Genomic DNA, 26,564 nt, shown 5'->3' with positions numbered 1-26,564 from the left:
AGATGTAGGTGAATCCCTGGAGTAGACACCGAGCTGAGGTTCAGGCTAGGACATCCTTCCTTTGCCTCCTCCCCCCTTCCTTTCTCCCTCCCTCCCCCTCTTTTTGATCTCTCTCCTTCTACACACATCTTACCTTATAATAGAGAAACATGCAAATTGACTGCACCTCCGCTATGCCCACGATTGGGCCGGCAGGAGGCTGGGGGCGGGACTCCGGGTGGCATATCCACCGTTGAGAAGATCAAGATGGCGGTGCCCAGTGGCCGGGCCCATGCCGCTGCTCCGGGGGGTGCCTGGGGCAATCGGCACCCCGGGGGGCGTGGCCGGGCCCATGCCGCCGCTCCCGGGGTTGATCGGCCACCTGGGGGGCGTGGCCGGGCCCCTCCTGCCCCTCCCGGGGGTCCCGGGGGGCGATCGGCCACCCGGGGGGCGTGGCCGGCCTCCCCCCCCCCCGCCCCTCCCGGGGGTCCCGGAGCTGATCGGCCACCAGAGGGGGCGTGGCCCGGCCCCTCCCGCCCCTCCCGGGGGTTCCGGGGGTGGATCGGCCATCTGGGGGGGTGTGGCCCGGCCCCTCCCGCCGCTCCTGGGGGTCCCAGGGGCCGAGGCTTTCCGGGCCTTGGGCACCAGCGGGGAGCCTGCACCGATCGCAGGAAACCACTGGGGGTCGGCTCCTGTGATCGGTAGCAGGGACGCTGGGTGCGGAGAGCCCAAGGCCAGGAAAGCCTGGGGCGGAGGCTTTCCCGGCCTTGGGCACCAGTGGGCAGCCTGCAAGGATCGCAGGAAACCACTGGGGGTCGGCTCCTGTGATCCCTAGCAAGGATGTTGAGTGCCGCCGAGCCCAAGGCCACCGCCTGGGGCCAAGCCCCGACCCTGAAAAAGGCAGAAGGCGGTGGCCACAGCCAAGGCCTGGGTCCCTGGTGCCGGCAGAAAACTGGTGCAGGCAGCCAGGTGAATGAAGGTCTATTGCACGAATCTTCGTGCAAATGGGCTACTAGTACATATATGATATTCATTCACTCAGTGAGCACCAGCTGGGTGCCAGGCACTGCTCTAAGCACTTCAGATGGAGCAGTGACAAAATACACATTGCCCCACTTTCCTGGACACTCTAGCGTGGCAAGGCTGTGAACAGGAAATGGAATAGGCTGCTGTGATGGACAGTGACTAGGGGATGTTTTACATGGAGACAGTGACTGGGGGCACTTCACATAGTGTTATTAGAATCCTTTCTGATGAGATAGACATTTGGCTGAGATCTCAGTGACAAGAAAGACCCTACTGTACAAAAACCCATCATCTAAGCCAGTGGTTCTCAACCTTCCTAATGCCGCGACCCTTTAATACAGTTCCTCATGTTGTGGTGACCCCCAACCATAAAATTATTTTCGTTGCTACTTCATAACTGTAATTTTGCTACTGTTATGAATCGTAATGTAAATATCTGTGTTTTCCGATGGTCTTAGGCAACCCTGCTAGCGGTTCTCAACCTGTGGTCGCTGTCTGCAGGGCGATTGATGGGGCAATCTATTGGGCCCCCACTTGCACCCACCTTGGCCTGGCGCCACCCACTCACCTGCTCCACCATCCCGCTGTGGTCCCACTCTCATTAGGGCCCATTGGGGCTGTCAGCGTCTCCACTGCCGCCTGCTGCCAGCGCTGCGTCGCTGACGCCCACCACGTTCTTCGCCGCCCCCTGGCGGTCAGTACACATCACAGGGAGTGGTCGAACTCCCGGTCAAGGGGACAATTTGCATATTAGGTTTTTATTATACAGGATATTTAATCTGACTCTAGAGCTTTCCTTGCCCCCAAAAGATGTTAGGAGTGGAAATCCATGCCTGGCTGGCTGGTTTTACTCACCCAGGGATGATGTTGGAGGCCAACTGGAGTGAGGTCATAGGAGTGACCCCATCTCACAGGGTCCTAGGCTGCAGGGATCCTCTGCAGATCCCTCCTGGGCTCAACCACACGCCCAAAGTGTTGCATATGGGGCCTCTTGGCATATGGCTTTCAGGTTTCTAACCTTACTCCACAGGGAGGGGAGCTCCAGGGAAATCCCAGTCCAGGTGCAGAGCCTCAGTGGAGAGAAGGCGTGGGAAACCCTTGTGCCCTTTGGTCTCAGGGAATTCCAGATCCCACATAATTAACCTCCAGAAGAGGAAGAAGAGGGATTTCTCCAATCACCAGGGGGCATTTCTGATACAACAGGAGCATAAAACCTGGATTCCCCAAGATGGTCAAGGGATATGGAAGCCGAAGGCCTGTTCGAACACCTTTGCTGTCTGCAGTTACCAAGATAAAACGCCTGCAATTTGCACAGGAACACAAGGATTGGACAGTCGAGCATTGGAAAAAAAGTCATGTGGTCCGATGAATTACATTTCCAGTTGCATCATGCAGATGACAGAGTGAGAATTTGGCAGAAATAGCATGAAAGCATGCACCCCACATGCATGAGTACAACCCTTCAAGCTGGGGGCAGTGTTATGGTTGGGGCATGTTTGTCTGCATGATTTGGGCCTTTTAATTTGTGTGGAACAACATATGAATAGCACAACATACCTAAGTATTGTTGCTGATCAAGTTCATCCTATCATGTTGATGGCATATCCCAATGGAGATGGCTTCTTCCAACAAGACAATGCGCCATGCCACAGTTCTCGTATTGTGCAGGAGTGGTTTCAAGAACATGAGGGAGACTTTACCTTGCTTAGGTGGCCCCCACATTCACCAGATCTCAATCCAATTGAGCATTTGTGGGACGAAGTTAAAAGAGCCATCAGGCAGCTGGTTCCACAACCATCAAATCTCACAGAACCGGACAGTGCTATTCATCAGGTATGGTGTCAGATTCCTTGCATCACCTTCCAACATCTCATGGAGTCAATGCCAAGAAGAATCGCCGCAGTATTGAAGGCAAAAGGTGGCCCAACGAAGTACTGATGGGGTGGTCATAATAATCTGGCCACTCAGTGTATATATATAAAAGCCAAGCAACTGGAATCACTGGAGGGAGCAGTTGCTATGTTGCACACTGCGGCCATCCAACCAGCCCGATTGGGGGTGGGGCTGGCCGGCCAGCCTCCTGCTGCCCCTCCCCCTGGCCGGCTGGACCCAACCTGTGCACAAATTCATGCACCAGGCTTCTAGTTGATGAATAAAACAGCCACAGTCCTTTCTTTTAGGGAATTTATACATATAAATACATAATTCTACAAAGATTAAACATATAAGTATAAAAAAATCTTAATCAAACATAATTGTACATGGATTTATAATTACAATTAGTAAGAAGTATGAGGAAAAATATATATAATATGGGCAGGGCTATTCTGATCTGGGGAGGGGGATAGAAAGCTTTCCTGGGGAAATGACATTTAAGTTGGAGCTTGAAGTATTATTTGGAAGGAGCCAAAAAAATGTCAGAGTGGGAGAAGCGGGCAGAATGTATGTCCAAAGGAATATTAAAGGAAGTGGGAGGATAAACCTTGACTGAAAAGGCAGAGGGAGAGTCCTGTGAGAAGAGATGGGAGTCACAGCAATAAGGGCAGCGTCATACCCAGGGCTTTGTAATCAGTGTTGATGATGTTGGATTTCCTCTTAAGAAAAACGGGAAGGATTTGAAGAGTTTTAAACTTGAAAGTGACTCAAATACATCTGTGTTTTTCACCAGTCTTTCAGGCTGGCTGTTCTGTGGTGAATGGATAGTAGGGAAGCAATATTGGAGACAGGGTGACCTTTTAGGGGATGACGGTGCCTGGAATTCAGGAAGTGGAAATGGATTTGGAGATAAACAAATAGATTCTTGAAACATTTAGAAATAGAATGGATAAAATTTGGTGATTGACTAAAGAACCTTTATAAACCAAGGGTGCAATGTGCAGTATTAGGTTAAAATAGTAATTATTTTAGAAGAAAAATATAACTGGAAGCATTTCAGAGATTTACTCAGGCTCATGAGGAAATGGCAAATATATTCATGGTATTATGTTTAATGCACAATAAGTCTGCTTTAAGAGTCCTCCTTTGCTATCTCTCACTCTCTATGCCTTTCACACACTTAGGAAGAAGCTTAAAAACAAAACCCTCTCTTGCCACTCATTCCTTTTATGTGTGTTCTCAGAGGTCCCCCAGCATCTATCTGAAAAGCCTTCTCATTGTAGCTTTGCTCTTCACGATCAGGCCTGACAGCCTCCGTGGAGTGCCCTGCGAGAGTCAATTGTTAAATTTCCAGGAATTTTAAATATGGTCTTTATTAAAAATTAAATCATATATTCTGTTTCAGAAAGAAGTGTGTGTGTGTGTGTGGCGGGGAGATTAACCAAAGAACTTATATGCATATATGCATAACCCATGTATGGGCAATAGTTTGGTGAAGGCCTGGGGAGGGAGTGGGAACAGAGTGAAGGGGACCCATGGGGGAATAAAAGGGACATCTGTAATACTTTCAACAATAAAATAAAGTTAAAAAAAAAGATAAATCATTTAAATGTACAATTAAATACATTACATTAAAAACATTGAACATTTGCCCAGGCCAATGTGCTCAATGGTTAGAGCTTTGGTTTGTGCACCAAAGGATCTCAGGTTCGATTCCAAGTCAAGGGCATATACCTGGGTTGCAGGTTCAATCCCTGTTTCAATTGGGGCCCCTTTGGGAGGCAACAAATTCATGTGTCTCTCACATCAATGTTTCTCTTTCTCTCTCTCTTTCTCCCCCAAAACTTCCACTTTTTCTAAAACCAATGGAAAATATATCCTCGGGTGAGGATTAACAAAATAAAAAACAAACAAAAAAATTTGAACATTTACCACCACATCCAGGATTTAAAACATGGTCTTTATTAAAAATTAAATCATATAAATGCACAACTAAATACATTACATTAAAAACATTAAATTAACGTGTAATGAACATTTATCACCATATCACTGTCTATGAGGCAACTGGATAAATGGGTCTGGGCTCCGGAGACAAATCTGGGATGGAGATACTGTTGTGGGAGTTAGAACATAGATTTGGGGCAGCTACATGGACTGGCGACAGGTGCCTACATATAGAAGGAAGAGGTGCTAGGTTTAATGCTCTGCCTTTGCCTTCTTAAAATTATTAATTTTCAAACAACATGTTTTCATTTTGCACTGGGCTGATCTAGGTGCCATCCATCCCTCAGAACAGCTAGTCTGTCTCATTCACCTACTTGGCCGAGCTTATGCAAATATTCCCCCTTGGTTCCCTCAACACACATATTCTTCCCAACCAGCTCACAAAATTTCCTGCTATTTTCCCTCTGTAATGCTCCCTTCTCTTTGCTCTTCTTTGGAATATTATTAACTTGCAAGGCATTAATATGTTAAGTAGCTTTTAATACAAATGTTTCTGCCCAGATTGCAATGTTTCACATGCTTACCTTTCAGTTTGGTATTACGTGGTGGTGAAGGTGGTTCTGGGATCAGGGGATTGGGTTTGAATTTTTGCTGTGACCTGAGGTAAGTTTCTTTGGTTTCTCTACATCTTAGTTTCCTCGTTTGAGAAAAGACTAGTATTTACCTCTGAAGGTTATCGAGAACATCGAATTAGGTAATCTACATAAAGTGCCCAATAATGCCTGGCACATGGTAAGTGTCCAGTTAATGGTAGTTATTATAAAGATTACTTTATTCATATGATGACTTAGGAACACCCAATAATCAAATTTGCACATGACACATAGTAGCAAGGTCTTAGGAGGAATAAATGAAACCCTGGCATTAATGAGCTGGAAGATTCCAATTTTTTAAAACCATTTTCCTGATCCCACAATATCTTTGCCCCAGAGAGAACTTCATATTCTCAAAGATCCCCGTTCTTCCCTATCTTACCTACACACGGATCTAATCTCCACAAACAGCATGGGGGTGGGCCCTTGGGCACAGTGTTGGCTGCTCCAGGACAGAGAATGGACTGGCAAAGTGTACCTGCCCACTAATTGCTCCCAGCTGCAGGCAGCTCACGGGTGCACCACTAGCAAGTTGAAGGCATCGAAGACTCCTTTCCTCAATTGTCTCTGGCCTCTGTGCCTGGATAACTTGAGAGAGTACCTGGACCCATGCACATTTGAGGAAGAGCTGCTCCTTTATCGCCGCTTTCTGGACCACAAGCTGATACTGTCCGCTGACAAGGCTTACATGTGTAAGGAGCCTGGCTGGCTCCCCCCACCTTTTCAGATTACACCTCCCCCTCCCCCGCTAAAAGTGGCCGAGCACCGGTTCTCTCAGGCACTAGCCAACCAGAAGCAGGATTGGATAGAGAAGCAACTGGAGGGTGCACTGAAGGAAGTGCTCTCCCTCTCCACCAGCAGCTCCAGCTCCTCCTCCTTTTGCTTTCACACCTGTCATTTTTTAGGACTTGCTTCTTTTTCCTCTTTGCTAGCCATTGTGTGTGGGCAAAATGTAGCCACGCAGCCTTCTTGAGGCTGTGAAAAAGCCTTTCTCAGCATACTCAAAACACCGCAGATTATTCTCTTCACCAACTCCTGTTTCCCCAACTCCTACCTAGCACGGTGCCTGGCAAGGTAGGCGTCCACGTATAGGATGCCACCAGGCCTCCCTTCAGCCCCCAACCCCTCTGCTTCTCTCGCGCCTCGGCCCCAGGCGGCAGCAAACCCCAGAAGGAGCCTAGGCCCCGTCCACTGAACTTGCTCCCAGCGCGGCTGCAGTTGCTATGGAAACGGCGGGACCTAACAACTCGGGTCCCAGCGGGGTGAGCGGGGCCCTCGGAGGCGGGGGCAGAGGCAGAGCCGTGTGAGTGACGGGGCCGCGCCTCCGAGGTCACTGCAGCGCCAACAGAGCCCCCGCCCCGCTCGGTGTCCCACCCCCACGGGACCTCAGCGTCGCTAGGGACAATCCCCACCCCCAGCCCTGCCTCGGTTCTCCCGCCGGTTCCGAAGGTGCCCCTGGGAGCTTTGCCGGAGGGAGGGGAGGCGCCGGCCTCGCGGGAGGGGGGAAGGGGGCGAAGGAGCGGCGTGTCCGGGGCGCTCCAGTCTCCTCTGTCTCTCCACGCACCTTTGCCGTTCATTTTTCGGCAAAGAAAAATCTGGGTAATTCCAGCCGGAATCTTCACTGCTCTAAGAGCAAGCAGGAGCTTGAGAGGTGAGGGAGCAGGGAGACGAAAATTAAGCGGTTTGCAAAGGATAACGCAAACAGGATGGGGGAATTGAGTTTCATCTCTTTCGTAACGTGTGTGCCCCCACCGCTCCCTCCTGCGCCCACGCGGCTGCGGTCCCTGGTGGGCACACCCGGGCGCTGCCGCGCGCGTGGGAGCAGGTGCGGCGCGCAGGGCGGCGCTGATTGGCCCCGCGGCCCGCGAAGTCCAGGACGGCGCCCGCAGCGCCGCCGCCCGCCCGTGGGTCTCCGCGGGGCGCACGCCGGGCGCTCGGCCGGCCGTTGCTCGCTCTGACCCGGTTTGGTTTGTCTGTTTCCCGTCCCTTCAGCCGGCGATCCGGCCAGCGCGGTGCCGTGCGGCCCCGGGGCAGCGGGACCCCGGGCTCCTGCCGGGGCGTCGCGGGAGGATGAGCGGCACCGGCGCCCGGGCCAGCCACCGCACGCAGCCGGTGGTCAAGAGCGTGCTGGTGTACCGCAACGGGGACCCCTTCTTCGCGGGGCGCCGCGTCGTCATCCACGAGAAGAAGGTTGCCAGCTTCGACATCTTCCTGAAGGAGGTGACGGGCGGCGTCCAGGCGCCCTTTGGGGCCGTCAGGAACCTGTACACCCCACGCACCGGGCACCGCATCCGCAAGCTAGACCAGATCCAGAGCGGGGGCAACTACGTGGCCGGCGGCCAGGAAGCCTTCAAGAAACTCAAGTGAGTCCGCCAGCCCCGCCGCCCCTTGCTGGGTGCGTGAGGGTGTGCGGCTGGCACCAGCCGAACCTCAGTGGGTGCAGGGGCTGTGGCGGCGGGGGGTGGTGCCTCTCACAGCTCCTGCGGTTGGGGTTCGGGTGACTGGACAGGGATTTCACTTGGGCGTCAATAGGAACAATCTTAAAGCTTATGTGTAAGGAACAGGAAACTTAAAAAAACAAAAGTGACCAAACGGATTCTTGAGCATTTTCTGTTTGTTTTTTTTTCTCTTTCCTCTTTTTTTTTTCCTCCTCTCCCTCCCTTCCCCCCTTTTTTGGGAACCTGACTTTTACTTAAAATCATTTTTAAGTATTAGATACTATATAATCGCCAGAGGAGAAAATCGCTCTCTGCATCCCTCCCCTCACCCCGTGTAAATTCTTTCAACCTCTCATTCCCAGTAGAAGTGACCACACCCCACTGTGACCGTCCTCTCTCACAACCCGCATGTTTTTGCTATTGGCATACAACTTGGAACACTTGACTGGCTTACGGTACTGGTCTGCAGGTCTGTCTCCCAGTACCTGATGGCTAGGCCCTCAAGGACAGGGATCATTACTGCTGCTCATCCCAAGTTCCTGGCAAGGAGCTCGCTCAGTGAATGAGCAAATGGTGTTCAGGTCTCTGAGGGGAACAACGATGATCAAAGCATGACTCCTTGTCTTTCTTTCGGAGTTTGCAATCTAGCAGGAGAGAGCCTACATGCACATCAACAATTTACTGTAGAGCATAAAGGAGTAACTGCAATTAGAAAAACAATTCAAGTTAAGTGGGAGTTCAGAGTTGAGAGGTTATTTCTGGTGTGGTTGGGTATTGTAGGCAGAATTTAATATCCCATAGGTTGTTTTCTTTTTTATAGTTTGATGGAGATACAGTTCATGCCACATGAACCTCACCCATTTAAGTGGGTCTTAGTATATTTATGGAGCTGTGCAGTCATCACCGCAAATTAATGTGACAACATTTCCATCACTCCCAAAAGAAACGCTGTACTTCCTAATTTCCCCTCCACCCCATACTCTGGTAACAACTAATCAGCTCCGTGTCTTTATGGATATGTCTGTTCTGGATGTTTCATATAAAAGGAATCATACTATATGTACCCTTTTATGTTTCTGGATTCTTTCACTTCACATAATGTTTTCAAGGCTCATTCATGTTGTAGTATGTATCAGTTCTTCATTTTTTCTTATCATTGTATAGCATTTTGTGGTATGGATATGCCACATTTTATTTATATCCATTAATCAGTTGATGGATACTTGGATTGTTTCACTTTTTGCTAGTATGAATAATGTTTTATGAACAATCATGTACAAGTTTTCATTTCTCTTGGGTATATACATAGGAGTAGAATGACTGGATCGTAAGGAAACTCTATATTCCATAGTTTTTAATATAATATTTTAATTAAAATTTAGCTTGGGCCTCAGGATAGCCAAAACAAACAAAAAACAAAAACAAAAAACAACCCTTTATCATAACATCTATGCTTGTGAACTCTGATTTTAACTGTACATAAATATTTCCTGAATATTGCTGAAGTTGTCCATAGTAATGTCATCCTTCTTTTCCTAAGTTTGTTTAAATTGAGTTCTAGGTGTTCTGCTCTTGTTATGCCAGACAATCTTTTTATGGGAGGTGAGGGATACATTTGGATATAGTTTTCTGTTCCCTGAAACATCCTTTAGTGTATTTGTCTAACTTTGTAGAAAAGAACTAAATGAAATTGCGTGTTTCAGAGAAAGTTAGAACTTAAACTGAAAATCAGGAGACTTGAGAATGAGTTGTTTATCAGCTCCTTGGTCAGCCACTTGACTCGGCTCATCAATTTCCTCACACAGAAAGGGAACATCCTCATTTCTGCCTCACAGTGTGGTGATAAAACGTAAATGCTGTGGATGTGACTGTGTTTTGTAAACAACAAAACGTTACATAAATGTAAAGCATCACTGTGTCCAGTTCCTTTCATCATATACTTTAGTTATTTTCATTAAATAATTTCCACATAAAGCAATGTCATGGGAATGGACATCTGCTTCAGAATCTACTAACAGTTCAAAATTGTAGATTCACTTTAGTAGTTCATATTCTCTTTTGTTTATGTGGCACCAGCTCAAAAGATAAAAACAGGTACAGTTTCAAACCAAATAGAAGGTGCACTTCAAATTGCTTTTTATATATAAGAGATTTGTATGGTTATTCTTGCTTTTAATTCACACACACACACACACACACACACACACACACACACGAAACTGAGCTTGTTATGACAGTTTCCATGGTTAGTCTTCCATGCTGACAGGTGAATAGTTAATTTATTTGTGTTAAAGTATCCATGGTTATACTGATGGAAGCCAAGAAGATTTAAATGCTGAATATATTGAAAGCTTAGCAGTTGTAAGTTTATATAACACATGAACCACCTGGGAGGACAAAAGAAAGTCCAAAAGATATCAAGTGTAATTATATCAGTCAGAGCCTAAATGATGTTGGGGAAGGTAGCAATGGTGGGAAAATATTTTTCAAATGAAAATGATCAACTTGCTTCTTCAATTAATTTTACTCAGATATTTTTCTAATGTTTTTGAAACCATAATAAAACCTTTGTTTTATAGAAGAGAATTCTAGAAATTGTTATTGTCTGTGCATTTTTGGGAGTTGACTCTACTAGATTAATCTTGTGGATCTGAGATCACTTCCTTGCTCATGACAAACATTTTATTTTATGTCAGAAATCAGCCTGCAGATTTTCAAAAGAGCCATTTATAAATGGCTAAACAGAGGGAGTATTTACAATGCCTTATGTAAATACTGTTATGTGAGGGACATATATGATAATCTCCAGGGGTATAGATTAACTAAAGCATTCTACCCAAACAAGCAAACAACAACAATGAAACTTAGCCAAAATTCATTGTAATATAAACATTTTTTGGGCAATTCAGCAATTATGGTAGGTGAGGTAGAGAATCTACCTACCTATCTTTCTATCTAAGGTTATAAATTAAATGCTAGATTTATACTTATTTTTATATTGAAGCATTTATTTAGCACCTTCTATGTATAAAGCACAGTGGGATCAGAGCACAGTGATGGACTTATAGCTTGAAGTTGACACAGATATAAAATTTTCAGGTTGTGCTTATGCTGTAGCTACTAAAGAATGATCACTATACTTAACGTCGGTAGCAAATTTTAATGGAATAACAGGCGTCTCTGCAGGTTAACCAGTCCACCATCTGTCTGTCAGTTGAACCAATTACTAAACCATCCCATGTGGCTGAGCATTTCTGTATCATTGTAAAGTGCTCCCTTAGGGAAAAAGATTTCCCAGCCTTTCACAGTTGTTACTCTATTGCATGCTATCTGTACTTAAACCTAAAGTCTGTGATTAATGGAACTATTAAGCAGCTTTACAGACAAACTAGTCTTTATATCTAAATTACCATAAGAATTAGAAATACCATATACATAATAAGCAGCTAACCATTGTGGGAGGGGATGGGGGTGTTCCCCAATAGAAGTATGTATTTCTAAGACTTCAGTTACATTGAAGTTTAGAGTAGACATGTGTCAGCTCTGATTGGTGATGCTGAAATAATTTTCTACTACAATTGCCTTTAATTAGTAGCTATGATTTTTGCTGTAGGTTTAAGTATTTCCTGTAGCTTGCTTTATCTATCTATATAAAAGGCTAATATGCAAAGTTTCCTCTCAGGAGTTTGACCAGGAGAAGGGGAGTTCGATGGCTCGCTATGACGTGTGCTGACCACCAGTGGGCAGCACAGAACATGGCAGGTGACCAGCAGTGGTGGCAGGGCATTAAGGGAGCGAGGGAAGGAGGAGGCAGGGAGGCAGGGAGGCAGGGAGGCAGGGAACCTGATTGGCCCTAATCGCTGGCCAGGCCGAGGGAACCAACCCAAGCATGGATTTTGTACACTGGGCCTCTAGTTATTTAATAATTTAAAAAAAGAAATGTGTACAACTGACTCAAACTCAATAAAAGAAACCCTTATTGTTTGTTTGTTTTGCCCTGCAGTTACTTGGACATTGGAGACATCAAGAAAAGACCAATGGAAGTTGTTAATACAGAGGTAAAACTAGTAATATTTTGAAGCTTTAAGTAAATAACAGTCCATTTTTGTGTTTCTTATGATGTGTGCAGAGATTTAGATGCTATTCTAATCATAACAGATTACTTGTCTAATGTTTATAAATGGGATGTTATGTATTTTAAGACAAAGATCACTCTTTCTTTGGAGCATTATCAGAAATGAAGAGACTGAGTAGGTATCCTAAACATGTAGGATTAGATACAACATGTTCTTGTGTTTAGCTAAGTGTTTTAGCTATGTGTTCTCTGATTGAAATCCAAAGAAACTTTCCTGGCAAGTGAGAGGAGATTCTGAGCACCTTTATGCCAATCTTTACTAAATCTACTTCCCTGTCTTCAATTGCTTCTGCCACCCTGTGTCTGAAATTGCCATGATCACCCTGACTGCCCTGAGGCTTCCAAGGGACCCCGTTGATTTTCCCATGATGTAAAGAAAACACCTCCATTTTAATTGGCATTGAAGTTCACGTGAGCGTAATTACCAGAAGCTTGCATGAAGGTTAGAAATGAGTCTTGTGAAATAGATTTTTAAAACACTACTTTCTATATAGCTTCTGAATCCCTAGTGGAATTTTCAGATATCCTGTAGGATGTATTCTTTAGTTTGTGGATGAAAAATAGATGAAAACAAAGTTAAGACAACAGCCTTCAATGTCCCAGTGAGACAGGGAAAATTATAGTTCAACCCAGACTGTTATTCTGTTCCCCAGCCAAGACTTCCCCCTTCCCATTTTGACCCATGTAGACAAGTGCTTCCAAGGTGTGCGGTGCCAGGCAAGAAATGGCTGATAGAAAAAGCGTTTTCTCTCATTTGTAGTGCAGAGCCCTAGAGAGACTCCTCAACTCTCGCCATTTCCTCTTGCATTGTGTTTATACCCAACAGGACCAAATAAGGTCTCTCTAGAAAACAAACAAACAAAACTTCATAAGCAAAAGTTCTAATTCTGCAATATTTGGAGAATGTGAAGTTAATTTTATTATTCAAATAATTTGTAGACAGAGGTGCTAATCCCAGACATTGTTAAATATAATTAATGTTCATGTTTGTAAGTTAGGTTTTCAATGTGTGTTAAACTGCTTATTAGTGAATGTGATAAGCTTTTGACTTAAAGTAGACAAAGGTATATGTTGTTGTTTTTTTTATTGAGCTTATGTTGCCACTAAAGAATGAGCACTAGTTAATATCTATAGCAAGTAGTAAAAAAAAAAAAAAAAAAAGGAGAGATTAGTGGATTAGTTCTGGATATAATTTTGTTTGAAGGATACACAACTATTTGAAATAGGCTACCTTGCATGAAATTGGTGACTGTACACGAATTTCTGCAATGGGATTTGAGATGTGTGACTTCTCCCAAAACGTGAGCATATATTTACTCTGGATTCCAGTATCTTTGATGAAGAGATTGTGCCTGGCGAAGCACAACAGGTGTGCAATAAATTTTTTAAATATACTTTTTAAAAAAGATCGTAATTAACAATGGAAGCATTCACAAGGACTCATGTTAATTTGCTAAGTGTTCTTACACTTTGGTGTAGTAGCTATTGTTTTCTCCTTTCTTTGGACCTCTGCGTGAGCCACACAGACAAGCTTCTGATTTATGAACATACATCTCACAGTGAAAAACCCCCTGCTCATCTCCAACTAGAAGACTGTATCTCTTCTACTTTATTTCTTCCTGGTAATTCCCTCCCCTTCTCCTTCTCTCTTTCTGCACCAACACTGCTGTAGCCTTTCATTTCTCAGTCCTTCCCCATAAAGCCTTCCAAAGGGCAGAAAAACAAAGAAGTAGAAGAAATTTGGGGACGCAAGGGAAATGGGAAGAAGTGGTGAAAAACTCCTTGTTCATCCACCTTCCCTCACCTCCCCAAGCCCCATGCTCCCACTTGCTCCCTGGGGCCTCTCTCCCACTGTTGTCTGCCCAGACTTTCCTCCCAGTCTAGACAAGCAGTATGTTCACTTCCCTCACTTTGCATCCCAGTCTTGATGGTCATCGCAGAGATTCTCCTCCCCAAAGTCCACACCATGGGCATTCTCAAAGCCTGCTTGAGCAAGGGGAACCCTGTCTTTCAATGCCCGAAAAAGAGAGTTTTGGGTTCCTGGCATCTCAGAATGGAACTTTGAATGCATGTTCTCATAGACATACTACTTTAACTAAATTTGTGATGGTTCTACGGTATTATTACAGCTGTTTTAGGGTAGAGCACAAGTTAAAAAGGCTTTTGTGGGCTGCTCTGAGAACCTAACTATTGTGTGTGTAATTCTTTGTTGTGTGTAATTCTTAATGTGGAGAAATACCACTCTCTTTTCCTCAACTTATTTATATTCCAACTTTAGAATTCAGTAAAATTTTAAGTTAGAAGATATCTGTATTCAAAATTTGAGAACAGACTTGGTCAACACTGGACTTCCACAAAAGTTTTAGATTCTGTTGTTTTTTTTTAATTTTTATTTAAGTTGGAGATTTCTTTTCAACGTTTGTGTCTACTGAGAAAAGATTGCACACCTTGTTAAATACTGTGGATGACCACTATTCTTTGGAGTAAGATAACATATTCTACTCCCAGTCACAAGGAAGGATTCACAGAATCACCTTTGAAGTGGGTTTAGGACATAAGCTATAGATTTGGAGGGTTTAGAGTTGTTTTAGTGCAATAGCAGCACAAACAGTATTTATTCCAAGATGTTTCAGTACAAAGGGTGAGTAAAATTACTTATCAAAATTGGGGGGATTTCCCTCAAATCTGAAGTAATCTGGTCCTGTTTGAATTTCCAGTGCCAGGCTGGGTAATAAAACCCACCACACCAGTATACATGATGCAGTTATCCTAAGTGCTTAATGCACAGTAATTCTAATGCTTGCCGGAACACGTTACTGTAGAAAGGCCTTTACAGTTGGATGGGATATCGTAGAACGTGTGGCATCAGGTCCCGGCCACTGTGGTCAAGGTTTTAGATGTGACAGGCAATGCAGCAGTGAGGCCTGGGGGTTGGCAGCATTCCTTCCCTCCCACAGCACCCTCCCCCAAGTGCATCCTGCATTCTGGTTGCTGTTTAGTTAATAATTTAGACACGATACTTATCCACTTGCCGACTGCAGGTCACTGTCACTCGAATGTGCATGTCGCCTTGACACGTATAGGTCTTTTTGTGGCTCCTTCCTCGCTTTTCCATTCCATGAAGATCACCTTTGAAGACACACCGAAAGCACAGCCAGAGCTCTTCCTCTTCCTCCTTGCGAGTGGTTCATACAGAGAAAGGCAGGACTCTAATGGGCTTCTCCCGCTGACCCAGGGATGCACAGGGGCTTATTTGGCCAACACGCCTGGCAGCAGGAGGAAAAGGAAGAGATGGATAAAAAGAGGGAGAAGAAAAAGGTGACAGGAATACGACGAATGGGAGGTGACTGTGGTGGTTTGCCCTGGCTCTGGAGACAGCACTGTGTGCTCAGAGCAGACTTCCCTTGCCTCTCTCCACACCCGGCGTGGTTCTAGTAACATTCAGATAAAGAGATCTTCCAGGGACCCCTGCATGCTCGCCTCTGCTCCTCAGTCATTTTGTATAGCTTAGCTTCCCTTGCACCACGGAGATGTTTTTCTCATCTTCTGACCTTGGCAGCTCATCCCTTTTGTATGCCTTCCCAGTCCTCTCTTTGACTCTCATTCTCTGATTGCATGATGTGTAACAACCCTTACAGGGCACAGATGCTGGGCTAGAGGTATTCTCAGAGGACTGAGAAGGTACAAATGGGATAGGGGGTGTGTGTCAGCCAGTTTGAGGTGGGTTTAAATATAACTGAATTTATTTTTGGCCTGTTTCTTTTAAAGTTTTGAGAGTGTTCTTTTCCGCAACTTGACTAAAAGGGATTACTTAATACTTTTATGTGTGAGTGAGTCAAAGCCTATCTCTGACTGAAAGAGTGAAAATTGACTTGGAAGGGAAGAGACGAAGGCTGTTTTGCCATCGTCAAGTTTGGCCGATAGACACCCAGCAAGTCAGCTGCAGAGTTAGCAGAGAACAGTGCTTCTCCCACAGTCGGGCCACAGCCGTACAAGGCCCCGAGGGCCCCCTATTGAAGTGATTATGGCTTTCTTACTGCTGACACTCCCAGACCTGCTTCGCTGTAACCATATTTTACTGGGGATCTTTAATTGCTGAACTCCCCTCACTTCATCACAACCCCTACTTTACCCCCATTTCTCCTACTCTCACCTCAAACCTAAATCAGTCCAGAACTGCTCTCTGCTTCCCTTACCCTCCACAGCTCCCTTCAATGAGGACCCAGACCTTACTGAAGGCGATCCCTGCCTCCCTCTTCTCAGCATCACCCTGTGGTTTCTCCAGTGCCGTCCCTTGCTGTAGTGGGGCAGCAAATCTGATTTCGGTGGACTGCGGACGGCTGGTTTGCCCCTGTTCCTGGTAGTCTTTAGATGATCAGGTGTTAACATATGCACCGGAGCTGCCAGGTAGATTGTAAGTCTCCGGGAGGTCTGTTCACTCTGGATAGTACCTAGCATTAATAGGCTGGTAATCATTTGAATTCTCTAGTTTTGAATGTTTCTTATCACACAATTAAGGGAGATGTCTGTTATGCATGCCTGATTATTCTGTAGTTCATATATGGGTGGGGTGTCTCAAGTGACTCAACAGTTATCATGGCCACTACCTGTTCAGATTTTGTTTTAGGGATAAAATTAATTGTAGTTAAACCTTTGTGTGATACATTTATTGTCATGTTAGTATAATTTGGAGCTATATTAAAGAACTGCTGTTCACTCAACAAGGATTTATTGTGTACCTGCTGTACTCCAGGCACTGGGCTTGTCCTTGGGGACCATACGACATGGCCCTGACTGCATGGAGCTTGTACTCTTTAGTCTTCCTCGCCTGCTGTGCTTTGATTATAACTCTACCAACATTGATCTTTGTTGCAGAACTTGGTATAAAGTAGACTTCTTTGATTGAGGAGTCATATTTTGAGGGCTACACAGTTTTTGAACTTTACTATTAATGGGTCAGGGAATCATGGGACTAATTTTTGAGGAGTAATAAACACCTAATCTCTGAAAAAGTAGTTCTGTTTTCCTGGAGTTATAAACATCTAAACCAATTATAACCTGAATTAACAGCTGCAGTTGCCCATCTCCTTCTGTTCAGGATAAAATTAGCTTAAACCTATATTACCTAGCCTTTGCAGTGTCTAACATTTTCCCCAGGATTTCAGTGAATTTCTGCAGGGATTCTTACCTTATTCATGCTCACATCTCATGAGCTTCTGTTTCCAAAGTATTAGCTGAGTTTATGGACTGAATTGTTCCCCTACAGGTTCTGCCTGTCGAAGACCCCACCAACTCAGAGGTAAAATCTTTCCATTGACGTCCACACAAACACTTGATTCATACAGGTCTGTGTGTGGTGAAATTTACCTGTGGTTTGTCAAAATAAAGTAGGTTTTGTAGTTGTACAGAAGTGTCAACAACTCAAAACTTAATATCAGACTTATTCATTCTTAAAAATACCTTGGTCTTATATGTCAATTTAGTCTTCAGCTTTTGGCCTATTTCTTGCCCTCCTCTCTCTTCTTCTCCTCTGTTCCCCTCAACCCTTGGCCACTCCACCTAAAGTTTCTATTGATTTCTAGTGCAGAACAATTTTATTTTGTTACCCTTTCTCAGGGTCAGCAGAAAACGGTAATTGTTACCCCTTTCCTCACATTTATATTTAAATATGCCAGTCATAAACACAATGACAGGCAAGAAGAGAGAAGAGAAGGTCATGCTCACCTTATTCTAAGTGATCCATCCACAGATAAGTGTGCTGTATATAGTTTCTAGAAGTGCTGCCTTGAAGAGGAACCTGCACAATGAAATCTGAAGTAAGACCCCATATGAAGGCCTTCTCAAGGAGGGGGAGCCTCCTTGTTGGAAAAGCCTTCAGTTGAATACTTTAGAATACTCCCCCCTCACTTTAGATTTTCATTTATGGAGAACGTTGTTTCTTCTTGGTGGGTTGGAACACTGCAGGAATACCTTGGAGAAGAGGAAAGAGAGGGAGAGTTTTTTGAAACCTCAAAACTTTGCCTTGTCAGCATAGGTTGTACTTCTGTTTGGTTATTCCAGTGAATGCCTGTAAAGTTTTGAATATCATTATTAAAACTTCACATTTTAGTTTAATCATTAGGCATAATCTTTAATGAAACATACTATCAGATATGCTATTTAAAGGCTTTTGGTTGGGAATGGGATTCTAGACATTAAATTGGGTGTTAATTATTAACCTTATTGCAGAAAGGTATGGGGATGTGTGGTTTAACTCACTAATCTTTAGCCTGGGAATTCTGGGTTCAAAGGGGGAACTATTAAATAGTTAAACTCCTAAGTATTTCGTTCTTTAACTTAGGAAAAGATTTCCAGATTATGTTAGTCAGGTTTGTTAATTTATTGAAAAATCAAAGAAATAAAACCCACTTTTGTGAGTTCTTTCAACAGTAATTGAAGCCCCTCCCCACTTTTTTATTTTACACCTTTCTCCCACCTCTCTAATGTAACGGCTAAGTAAGAAGCATTTCTTTAAGGAGCCAGTTCACATCAATGGTCATGGCCATTCCGAGGTGAGTCTGACCTTGCCAAGGCTCAGTGAAGACAGATTTTCTGTTAAAGACAACTGGCTATACTGCAGTTTCTTTCACGGTTTTTTGTTTTACCCTTTTCTCGGTATTGAACTCTGTGGTGTGTGTGTGTGTGTGTGTGTGTGTGTGTGTGTGTAATGTTTGAATAAGAGTGAGAAAGAAGTGCTTATATCAACCTGGAAAACATTGATCTAATGAAAAGTATCCATTGATAACACTAATTAGCACTGTTAAAAAACTAAAAGTTTGGTGATTTTAGTTTGTCCATTAACATGTATCATGGCAGTTGTTCCAAATATCTTGCATTCTCTCTATTTGGCAAGTAGACATGATTTTAGGAAATTGAATGTCTGTGAAATTGGAAGACATGCAAATTAGAGCATTATAATTTTTTTCTAGTAATAATCTGTTCTAAATAGACATAACTTTATTAAACATTTAGTAAATAATTATCAACCTTTTAAGAAAAAAATAGAAAAAGTATCTAATAAAATAAATTGCCAGCTAAATGTGTATGCTTAAAAATGCCACTTAATTGAAGTCTCAAACTATACTGAATAAGAAATTTCAGCCCTAGCCAGTTTGGTTCAGTGGATAGAGCATCGGCCTGTGGACTGAAGGGTCCCAGGTTCGATTCTGGTCAAGGGCATGTACCTTGGTTGTGGGCACATCCCCAGTACGGGGTGTGCAGGAGGCGGCTGATCGATGTTTCTCTCTCATCGATGTTTCTCTCTTTCCCTCTCCCTTCCTCTCTGTAAAAAAATCAATAAAATATATATTTTAAAAGAAATTTCAGTTAAGTCCCCACTATTATAAGGTCCCTTTGGCAACTCCAGCAGCAACCCCTACCGAACAGAGTAGAACTTCTTGTTCCTAACCTGCATGAAATTCTGAAACATAGAAGGTGAAATTTTAGGACTATGTAGTATGATTTGAAGTTCTGCCAAGCCTCACCAGGCTTTTGATTGATGGATACTTGTGCACCTACTTACTAGAAAATCACCTCTTCAGTTTGCATTTTAGGATCATTGTTTGAAGGAGCTTAGAGGGAGCTGATGGAGCTTTCTGGTGAAGTCAAAGGATTCTTCATTATGGAAGTATGATTATTTCGACAGGGTCGGAATAACAGGAAAACATGCCTGCCTACATACCAAAGTATAGTCCAGGAAGACAAAGTATGGTCTACCATTTATTGAGCATTACTCAGATATGATTTCACATTTTATCAAGAATATTTATTAAGAGCCTGCAGAATGCCAGGCAGTGGGCTAGATTTCAGCCATAAAGATGTAAAAAGACACTGACCAAGTGTGAATCAGACATTCTAACAAGGTCATTGTTGTTGAAGGACTCTGGAAAAAAGTCTTAAGAAATACTACAAGCCCTGGCCAGGTGGTTCAGTTACACCAAAATGTTGCAGGTACAATTTCCAGTCAGGGCACATACCTAGGTTGGGGGTTTAATCAATAAAATTGTAAAATCAATAAAAACATATCCTTAGGTGAGGATTAAAAAAATAGAAGAGCTACAAGAGAAAGAATAAAGTGAATGAAAAACAGTACTAGAGATTGTTAACCCAAGGGAAGAAAATTATTTATTTGGACCTAATTAATAATTGGTTTCAGTGTTTATGAAGGATATGGTGACTAGCGCTTCTCCATCACTGCTGGTGCCAAAAAGGGAGAAACAAAATTAAGCTGTGCTGTTGGTTGAAGAGTTTAGATCAGATTGAAAGGAAACTCGCCTCTTAAAAAAAATCTGGTGAAGACTACTAAACACTCACTGAAAGAGTTACATCTTCTTTCTATTATAAAATTTAAATGTATTTTTCTGTCTTGCATAATTCAGTTGTGTACCAAGATGATGGAGATCAATGGAGATCGATTGAACTTACAAAATACCCTCTAATCTAAGGTTTTGTGGGTTAGATTTGCTGCCAGAACCTTCCTGGAGAGCCCAGAAGGACCACCGCCCAGGTTGTTAACCCTCTTCCGTGAAGGACGCAGTTTGTGGGAGAAAACGGGGGGAGTGAACGGCAGCAATCCATGTTGGTCCCTTCCCCCATGATTCCTCAAGTTTCAATGTCAGTAATAAGCATGTAGTGCTGTGATTTGCTGGTACTTCTAGCCAGAATGTTTTGATGTTGTGTGTGTGTGTGTGTGTGTGTGTGTGTGTGTGTGTGTGTGTGTTGATGGAAGCAATACCATGAGAATAAAGGGTTTGGAGAATATTTCTGTTCTGGAGTCTAGATTCTGTATTTAGAACTGAAGGTCACTTAGCATCCTCCACAGATGTAGCAACCATCCAAAGGGATGTTTTAATTTTTTTCCACATGTGGTAAATCCAGAAAGGAAAATCCAAGAAAGGGATATATTAAAACATAAGAAAAGTGAAACTCAGAGGAATCAGTAGTAAGAAACAAGTACATAGATTCTTCTATGATAACACATTGAATTTTCACTAGAATATAGGAACTTACCAGTTTAGGCAATTTAAATTTTATTTCTCTCTAAGTTAGAATAAATTCTCCGTGTGTGTGTGTGTTGTGTTTCACAGATCCAGAGTAGCACAGAGCAGCATTAAATCCTTGAGCTTTTTTCTGGTGGAGTAACATTGTGAGAACACTGTGCTAATGAACACTGTGCTAAGGACTTGGGCTTGAGCCTCATGGGACTCAGTCCCTGGCCCCAGACTGGCCCCCAACAGTCTGCAGAATGTTGTCCTTTCAGGTGTGGTGTTGGATAAGGCATGTATAAGAGTGTATGTGTAGTTCAGCTTTTCATCGATCACCATACTGGAAAAACATATTGGATAGTCTTATCTTTGTGTACAAAATAATACATATTTCAGTGTCCTTCAGAATGGATGGATGGAGGCATTTTTTAAAGTCAGGGCTATTTATTTGCCTTTGGTTGATTTCAGCATGAAGGATGAAGGTGGTGTGCCTCAGTGTTTAGCTTGGTCAACAATGAAAATTCCCATTTGTCATTGTGAAAGACTCCTTTTTAAGCAGCCAGCCAGATCCAGCTCAGATGTCATCCATGATTACATAGTTTGGATGTTTGGTTTGTTGAAATAAGGTTGATTTCAGCCCATCTGTTAGCTGGGGGCGAAACTGCGTGGTAAGGGGATTGTGGGAAAGAGAAAACTAAATTGACTTGTTATATTTGCAATGTCTAATGTTTAACTGGAACATTTCTCTCTAGGAAATTTCTAAAGGCAGTCTATGCTACTTTGTGTGTGTATCTGTGCTTTCTCACCTCCTGGCAGTAAGTATTTTTTTGAGTTTCAAAGATTTATGGACCTCCATGGCCATCTTTGCTGTTTTAAATGATACAACTTAATGTATAGAAATTGTTATAAAACAAGTCATCTAATATCACCCAAGTTGCATTTTGTAAATTTTATGCCAATTGATAAAACTCCTCATTCACAGCCTGTTTTCCTAGAAGTGAGCAGATACACATTTTCCAGTACTACCAATTTTGCATTAGCTAGTATGGGGTTTTCCACAGCTGGTTTTCAAAAGCTAGATTTAAAAAATAATCTGAAATATTAGTTTTTAAATTATATATATTTTTTACTATAGCAAAGACATTATTTTAGTATGGTTTTTGCAAATGTATAAGTTGTTTCTCATGAATGCTCAATTGGCTGATATTTAATTTAGTCAGGTGGTATATGGAAATTGGATTAAATTGCCTTTCTCCCAGCTGGAATTTCTCCTAATCAGATTGCTAGTCTCTTGTGTTATTCTTTGTTTCAAATATTTAATCAATAATATTGATTAACTTTGTCTGGCTATTCTCACCAATTAGTCAATCTAAACACAACCATGTGCATATGTAATGAAATATAGGCAATGAGATTTGTTGCTGGGAACTTTCAGCATTTTTACTTAATGACTCTTATTTATTTCTAAACTCTTCCCCTTTCCCACATCCCTAATTCATTGCTTATAGTATTTGTCTGTATTCAAATTGTATTTCTCCATCTTTTTAGGGATTAAATTCCTTTTGTTATTTATTATAATACTAGAGGCCCAATGCACGAAAATCATGCAAGGGGCTTGGCCCTCACAGCCCTGGCTTCGTCCTGAAGGTCATCATCCAGAAGGATGTCTGGAAGGTCCTTCGGCTGTCTGGTTTAATTAGCATATTACACTTTTATTATTATAGATGAAGTTAGTGGAGTCCTATGCATCAAATTTGATGTCAAGAGGATCTGTCTGATGCTTATTAAGATATATTCATTCCTAGAAAGACAATCTTGGTTAGACTTCTGCATTTTAATCTGTAGCAATGTTAGTTTAGCTATGTGCCCCAGACACCATCTGATAAGTCTGAGTTATAAAATCATAATGGCTGCCTTCCAGTTATTCTAATGGATTATAGAAGATGACTTTGCAGTATCTTGGGAAGGGGAATCTGGAGATGAATTGCTTTATGCCACTGCTATTTGCTATTATTTTAGGCTTCCTTGCATGTGTTTGAAGCTCAAGGGAATGACACTAATCACATATTTACAGTTCCTTTTGGTAGTAAAAATTAATATCACAAATTCTTTCATTAAAAATTATTTTAAGTACTTATTTATGTTCCCGGCATTATGCTAATTGAATTTACAGTGGCAAGGAAGTCAGACAAAGTCACAGCCTTAATGAAGCTTGTTGTCTGTTGGAGAAGCGTGCTGTATCAGAGAGTACACAGGCATGGGGTGCTAGGGGGCATTACCATAAATCAGGGGAGTCCTCACTAGCTTCCTGGAAGAAATAATATTTAAGTTAAGACTTAGAGGGGATGAGTAGATGCCAGCCAGGGCAACGGGGCGGCGGGGGTGGGGTGAGGTGGGGAGGGGGAGTGTGTTCCAGGCAAAGGGAACAGCATGTGTGAATGTCTGCAGATGAGCGAGCATATGGCACATTAAAAAAATGCACAACGAGTTCTGTTTGGCTGAAGCATGGGAAGGTGTTGGGATGGAAGCGTGTGGTGGAGATATGCAAGAGATGAGACTTGGAAAATGGAAAAGGGACCAAGCCATAAAAGGGTTTTAAAAAAGAGTTTTGACTTTATCAGAAAACCAATTGAAAATTATTTAAGAACTTTCAGCAATGGATTGATGTGATCACTCTTGCTGCCACAGCAAGTTTGGAGGCTAGGAGACCACTTAATGGAGGTTAATGTGGTACTCCTGCTGGGAGAGGCTGTGGAGGTGGTAGAAGGATCAGATTTGAGAGACAGGACTTAGTGCTTGGCTGGATGTGAGTGATGAGTGAGCAGTTGGGTGATTCTTGGATTTCTGGCCTGAGACACTGGATAGATGAGACGGGGGGAAGTTGTTTTTTGATAACAGTAACAGTCATCAAGTTAGTGGAGTCCTGTGCCTCAAATTTGATGTCAAGAGGATCTGTCCGGTGCTTTGAAGTGTTAACTGTTGAACATCAAGCCAATCCAAATGTTGGAAGATGTACAAAACCAGAACTCACTGTAAAGTGTGTGTGTTTCTTTACTGTGTGCTTGGTAGTGTTCTAGACACTTTACAAAGATTATCTAATTTAATCCTCACAGCAACCTTATGAAGTAGGGATGGTTATTATTCCCATTTTATGGAGGAGGAAGTTGGTAACTTAAGACATGGTCCTGCAGAGCTCATAGTCCAGACAGACTGTGTGTTAACATGTGTGTGTTAGTGTTTAAAGAATTAAATAAAGTTGATCATTGAGTATTTTCTTGTTCTTGAATGGGCATGTGGAGGTGAAGGGACTTATTTATTATACTTTAATTTAATGATGATAGGAAGGAGAATATATATATATATATATAAATTATATATACATGTGAATTAGCTAGTATATTTTCTAATTTTATATATATATATATATATATATATATATATATATATGTATATATATATATATATATATATATATATATATATATTTAGAAACTGAACCCAGAAAAGGGGCACAGTTTTCTAATTTCCTTCTTTAACAAGTCATAATTAATCACAAAATCTTTCCTGGAGAATTTTTTAGTTGTATTATTCTCAATTTACTACATTGTTTTTACCTTTGCTACTATTCCCTGTAGGATGGGGTATTTATGCTGAATGTTTCCAATACAGCACTTGTAATGGCTTTGGCATGTCTGCTTATAAAAGGGCTCCCACAGGAAACCAAAAATATTTTTACATGGAAATTTACCGTAGAGTGTGAAGAGATTAGAGAAAGAGATATTGAGCCAAGAATCATGAATGATTTTTTTCTTATTTTAGCAGAAAAGATTTTTTTTTTGTTTATTTTTATCATGTTTACTCTCAAAGGACCATTTGGTTTCTTTAGTTATTCTGACCAGAAGTTTTGAGTAACATATAGCAAGTTACCAGACAATCAAAGCAACTTGTAGAATTGGAGGAAGGGAATAGGAAAGGCATCATCATGTGCTGGAGACAAACTGCATTTTTTTTTTTCACCAAGATCTCAAGGAATAAGTCACTTGACCTCTATGAGCCTCACTTTCTTCATCTCAAATATGGAAATAATAATATTTTCTTTAAATAATTGTTGTGAAGATTAGAAATACTGAGACATGTACTAAGCCCCTAGCCTTATGCCTGACATATACCGGTAGTTAGAACTCAGTAAATGGAAATGATGCTACACTGCTGCTGATGCTCATAAGAGTCATGTGACTTGAGTAGCAGTAAGTGGAATAAAACACCATATTGAATGCTTTTACAGCCTTTGGTCAAAGGATAAAATGTACATGTAAGTGCTTGTTCAACTACAAAATCCTCTATCATGCTAGGTGATACTTAGTACTCCTTCTGACTGGAGTGACCATAGAGTAGCACTTTGATAAATGGTTAAGATTATTATTATATAAATGAGGAAATATACTAGTAAATAAATAGCATGCAATAAACTTCCATGTGTGATTGAATCTTGGAGTTTTTCTTTAAATATCAAGGATTTACATAATTTCATAAATACTGAGATGTAGAGAGATTAAAAATTATACATGTGAATTAGCCAGTATATTTTCAGTAATCAAAAGAAAATGTCTGTGTCTTATTTTAGCAGAAAAGAGATTTTTGAAAGTATGTTAGATATCCTTTATAACCTCTGATAGAGGAGGAGAACTCAGCTCAGCTAATGAGCCAGAACCCAGAACACATTATGTTGTTAAGGACAGTACTGCCACCACCATCAAACAATGGAGACATTCAGTTTCTTAGATCACTGCCCCAACTTTTCACAGTGGATGCTGTAGGCACTACCTGTAAAAATTAGACTTCGTTGCTATTGAGGGCACAACTTTTACCTTCTCTCCTTTGTTGGATTACTAATACTGGTGTAAAAGCTCTGAGTTGGACTATTGGGCCAACCAACAGTCATGTTTGAAGGCTTAACTGCCATAAGGCTAATAAGGTAAACGTCATCCTTTTTACCTTCTGTGGGTGGTGGGATCTGCTTCCCTCCAAGTTTCTTGTGGTGGGAACTCTATTCAAGGAGAAAATACGTTCAGATGCTAGAAAGCCAACATATGACAAATATTTACTATCTTTCCTTGATGGTCCAACATTAACATATATTTTGTTTCTGCCAAATCAATGCCGATGTTTCTCAGACCTCTGAAAACTGCCTGTCCTCGTCTTCTAAAGGAAGTTACTCACATTCTCCTTAGTTACTGCATCCTGTTCCAAGTCAGGATCTCTGATAGATGTTTGTTTGTTTCCTAGTTCTTCTAGTTCATCTCAATATTTTGCAACCTATATGCTAAATTGTAAATGTAACTATTATTACCTATATAAGTCAGTGGGGTATAGAAGGGAAAAAAGGATATTTACATGACAACACCAGAAAGGAATTAAGAATCATGAGACTGGAGATTGTATTCATGACTTCTTTTCTACTATGTTTTCATCTTTCCCTTTTACCTTT

General features: G+C 42.3%; 1 protein-coding gene across 3 annotated transcripts in view; it reads left to right on the top strand.

Moving 5' to 3' along the window:
- The first annotated feature begins 6,719 nt into the window (after positions 1–6,719).
- Positions 6,720–26,564, top strand: part of DCDC2 (doublecortin domain containing 2) — a 172,602-nt gene continuing 152,757 nt past the window's right edge. Inside the window, exons 1-3 of one of the 3 annotated variants that reach the window (XM_079776599.1) lie at positions 6,720–6,929; positions 7,473–7,843; positions 11,922–11,976. In XM_079776599.1, coding sequence (XP_079632725.1) covers positions 7,551–7,843; positions 11,922–11,976 — 348 coding nt within the window. In that variant the 5' untranslated portion in view covers positions 6,720–6,929; positions 7,473–7,550. Of the gene's footprint in view, positions 6,930–6,970; positions 7,132–7,264; positions 7,844–11,921; positions 11,977–26,564 lie in introns of those variants that run through there. The other 2 variants (XM_079776598.1, XM_079776600.1) reach the window with 2 other exon arrangements.

Source organism: Cnephaeus nilssonii (assembly GCF_951640355.1).
Source record: "Cnephaeus nilssonii genome assembly, chromosome: 7".
NCBI classification, from domain to species: domain Eukaryota; kingdom Metazoa; phylum Chordata; class Mammalia; order Chiroptera; family Vespertilionidae; genus Cnephaeus; species Cnephaeus nilssonii.
Note: the sequence above shows the minus strand (reverse complement) of the source record. Positions and strands in the feature narration are given on the sequence as shown.